Source organism: Typha latifolia, chromosome 13 (genome assembly GCF_019914945.1).
Source record: "Typha latifolia isolate L0001 chromosome 13, TyphaL0001v2, whole genome shotgun sequence".
In the NCBI taxonomy this organism is placed as follows: domain Eukaryota; kingdom Viridiplantae; phylum Streptophyta; class Magnoliopsida; order Poales; family Typhaceae; genus Typha; species Typha latifolia.
In genome coordinates this window covers 7,449,000-7,452,655 of record NC_133098.1, presented here as the reverse complement: position 1 = coordinate 7,452,655, position 3,656 = coordinate 7,449,000, and the positions used below count along the sequence as shown (strand labels likewise).

The following is a 3,656-nucleotide window of genomic DNA, read 5'->3' as shown; positions in this document are numbered from 1 at the left end:
CACCAGAAAGGTCGATCAGTAAGTTGTGAATATCATTATACTTCAAGCAAAAGAATAAAGATTGGTGGAAGAGAGCCTGGATAGAATTATAGAAGTGGCAAATTTGTCGAAAGGTCATGCATTACCCACTCTGTCATGTCACCCATTGAGTGAAAAGAGAAAAAATAAATCAATAATTTAGACATAAATCAGAAAAAGGTCATTGAGGAATATATTACAAGCTGAAAAGCATGAAAGCAGCACATACATATGATTGTCGGGAATACTAATCAATTAAGAGTCCCAGCAGACAAATAGGGGTCACTTGTTCGTCCTTTTTGGAAGTGAGTTCTTATGACAAGCATCTTATTAGGAGTCAAGAATCCAATCAAACGGGAAAACAAAAGAACTTGATACAATAACCTTCCGAAAAATTATTATCGGATTTTATCCTAAAGATCTACCTCCCATCAAACAAATCTGGATTGATCGCTTTATTGTACAACCAAAAGAAGGCATATCTACTTACAAATTTCCGAATGCCACTACCTTACGTACATAATTTTGGAAATACTACTCTGCGAAGTATAAGAAAAAAAAAGGATCACAAATTAATTTGCCTGAGCGCAGAGTACTTGATATAAATTTTTTATTTCATGAAACTAGTGCACAATGGACGATATCAGCTGCTCGAGGTTCTCGTGCTGCCCATCCCTTGGATCCAGCAATCGGCTTGTCAGAGCACCTTCACCTGCAAAAAGAGTCTTCCCGAAATTCAGTGAGAAACGTAGCAACAGTAGGATGAAAGTAACTTGATGCAAAAGGCGAAAATAAAAGCAGCGTGAAGTTCAAGAGTTTGGTCAAGTGTACTTGAGCACATTTGTCAGCAAGATGGCTTCCCCTTGTTCTTACCGTTATCAGAACAACAGAAGCTCAAACTGGAAGGAGCTAATGAAAGGAGTTGGGCGAGACATAAGCATTTAAAGAGGAAGCAAACGAATACAACTAACTACTAAAATGGAAACTCGAGGTAAACTATACCTCGCTCATACATTAGACCAAGAAATCCTTCCAAAATTCTGTGGAACCAATAAGGGTGGAAGTCTTTAAAAAATCCAATAAAAAAACTACAACTTAAGCACTTACTCAAAAATCCCCTGTCAATTGATTTCTCCTGTGGTACTTTCATCGAGCATCTGGTGAGCATGTTTCTTCACTCTTCTCCTTCATCTCCTTCTTCTTCTTCATCCTTGGCCTCGGGTTCATTGGCTTCAAATGAGACGCCTGGAACCGAACCATGGCCCTCAGTATAGTTATCAACCACTCCTCGGCCTCCGAACCCCTCCCCTCAGGCTCTAGCACCCTCAGCGCCCTCGCCACCGCCTCCATCGTACTCAGGCATCCCTTGAACGGCTCCTTCTTCAAGATCAGATCGGACTCGAAGGTGCTTTCTCCCTCGACCGCAACGTCGCATCCGAGCGAGACCCACGTCGCGAACCGCGACAAGAACGGTAGGCTCGCGACCGCCATCTCCTTTGCTTGCCTCCACGTCCCGTCGAAGAGGATGAGCACCGGAGAGGACCGCAAGGAAGGAAGGGTAGACTTGGCCCAGACAGAAAGGTCGGTGGCGGCGGGTGAAGGGAAGAGGAAGAGGACGGGGGATGAGGAGGAAGGAGATAGGGAGGAGAGGGAGTCAAGGAGAGGGGAACAGTCGGGGCGGAGGCAGCGGCCGGAGATGAGGTGGAGACGGAGGAGGGAGCGAGATAGGAGAGGGAGGGTCGCGAGCCGGTTACGGCGGAGCTCATGGGGGTGGTGGAGGATGATGATGGTGGTGGCAGTGGGGAGAGGGGAGGAAGGGAGGTGAGGGCACACGCACACGCTTGACGGGCGGCCACAACCGTTATAGCATATTGCCCTCCTAGTTATCGTGCTCTCTTCTTGCTCCGCTTCTTCTCCTGCACCACTGCTGGGTGCGGGAACATCGGATGCTGACGCTCCTGCTTCCATAGCGAGAACGATTAAAATGGGAATACGCGTTTGTTCTGCAACGAGATGTTCCGCTCGCAATTAGATTCGGTTTGTTTGGTTGGTGGAGAAGTAGAGATATGGCTCTACACGAGCCAAGGTTGTATCGGCTTGAGCTCGATTTAAGCTGGAAAAGCTTAGCTCGGCTCGGCTCTTCTTCGGTTCGATAAGGATCGAGCTCAAATCGACAGCTCGACGGGAAGGTTTGGGGGTGGGTATTGATGAGGCAACGGGAGCCAAGTATAGAGATTCTTCCAAAGGTTGTCTCAGCTTGAGCTCAATTCGAGCTGGAAAAGCTCGGCTCGGCTCGGCTCTTCTTCGGTTCGATAAGGCTCGAGCTCAAATCGACAGTTCGACGGGAAGGTTTGGGTGTGGGCATTGATGAGGCAACGGGAGCCAAGTATAGAGATTCTTCTCAAGGTGGGTGGTGCGGCCAATCGCATCGCAGCTCGGGATTAAGGTGGAGAAGGTTTACTTGGGTGGAGCCAACAGATGAGGTAGTCGGAGAAGGTGCTTTGCTAAGTTCTGAGGATGGGGATGGTGGAGGATGTCGGAGCTCAATTGCTTCTTTCCATGTGGGGGGAGGTCGTTTTGCTCGTCTTCAAGAGCAGAGACAGATGGGAAGAGAAGCATGGGCTCGTGTGTGCAACTCTTTGTGAGGTGGTTGATGGCAATAAAGGAGAGCGAGGAGGGGAACAGAGGAAGGGTGGTGGCGTTGGTGGTGGAGGAAAGGGGAAGTGGGGTTTTGGGAGAAGGAAAGTGGAGGAGTTAGAGTTGGAAGAAGAAAGATAAAGTCTTGGTAGTTGGGAAGGAGGAAAAGGTGGAGGATGTAAGGGTGAACGTTTGCACTCTGCCAAAGAATGCTTCGTTGTCTTCATGTGGTGTAGCCTGATGGGTCATAAGCTATAAAAAATGAAATAGATTGCGTTAGAGCCTAATTGAGCCGAGCTCGAGCAAGATAGCTCCAAGACTTGGCTCGATAATATATTCGAGCCTAAAGAATTAACTCAACTCGAGCTCTAAACATGGTAGCCTAGTGGGTATGGGCTGAAAAAAAAAATAGATTGCATTAGAGAAATATAACAGTGTTGAGCCTAATTGAGCCGACCTCGAGCGAGCTAGCTCCAGAGCTCGTCTCGATAATATATTCGAGCCCAAAAAATTAGCTCGGCTTGGTTTATTTAGAGCTTGAGCCAAGCCCACGAGCCTTACAAGCCCATAGTCTCTTTTGATAGCCCTAGGTAGAGATGATCATTGGGCCTGATCAGTCCAATCCCAGTCCGTATCCGTCCTAATTCAACTGGGTTAAGCTAGAGCTTAGTTTGGGTCCAACTCGACCTGAGCCTGAGATAATAATGGGCGGCATAAAGAAGGCTTTTACTTGCATGCAATGACCTGAAAGCTTGTCATGCGAACCAGATGAGATTGGATCACATCAATGGAAGATTGGGCTCAATGGATTGAGTCTAGTTATCTTATCTTTTTATTTGCTTTAATTAGAGTCTTATTAGGTTAGAATTTGTTAGTTAACTAATTTAGCTCTGCGCAATTTCAGAAAAATATTCGAAGGATATTTCACAAACGACTAAATATTATGAAACCACTTGGAGAAGATGTCCTAATCTACAAATTCCCCGTATTCAAAGTTTTTC

The 3,656-nt window shown here is 46.5% G+C and overlaps 1 protein-coding gene across 2 annotated transcripts; it reads right to left on the bottom strand.

The window, feature by feature from the left end:
• Positions 1–440: 440 nt before the first annotated feature.
• LOC140799593 (tRNA-uridine aminocarboxypropyltransferase A) lies at positions 441–2,136 on the bottom strand. Of its 2 annotated transcripts, none has more exons than XM_073153972.1 (2): positions 1,126–2,136; positions 441–743 (listed from the first exon to the last, which is right to left on the bottom strand). In XM_073153972.1, the coding sequence occupies exon 1, from the start codon at positions 1,984–1,986 to the stop codon at positions 1,165–1,167; it is 822 nt and encodes a 273-aa protein (XP_073010073.1). In that variant the 5' UTR covers positions 1,987–2,136; the 3' UTR covers positions 441–743; positions 1,126–1,164. The 2 variants fall into 2 exon arrangements, with proteins under 2 accessions (XP_073010073.1, XP_073010074.1); XM_073153973.1 differs by having other exon boundaries at positions 441–730.
• Between the last annotated feature and the right edge of the window lie 1,520 nt (positions 2,137–3,656).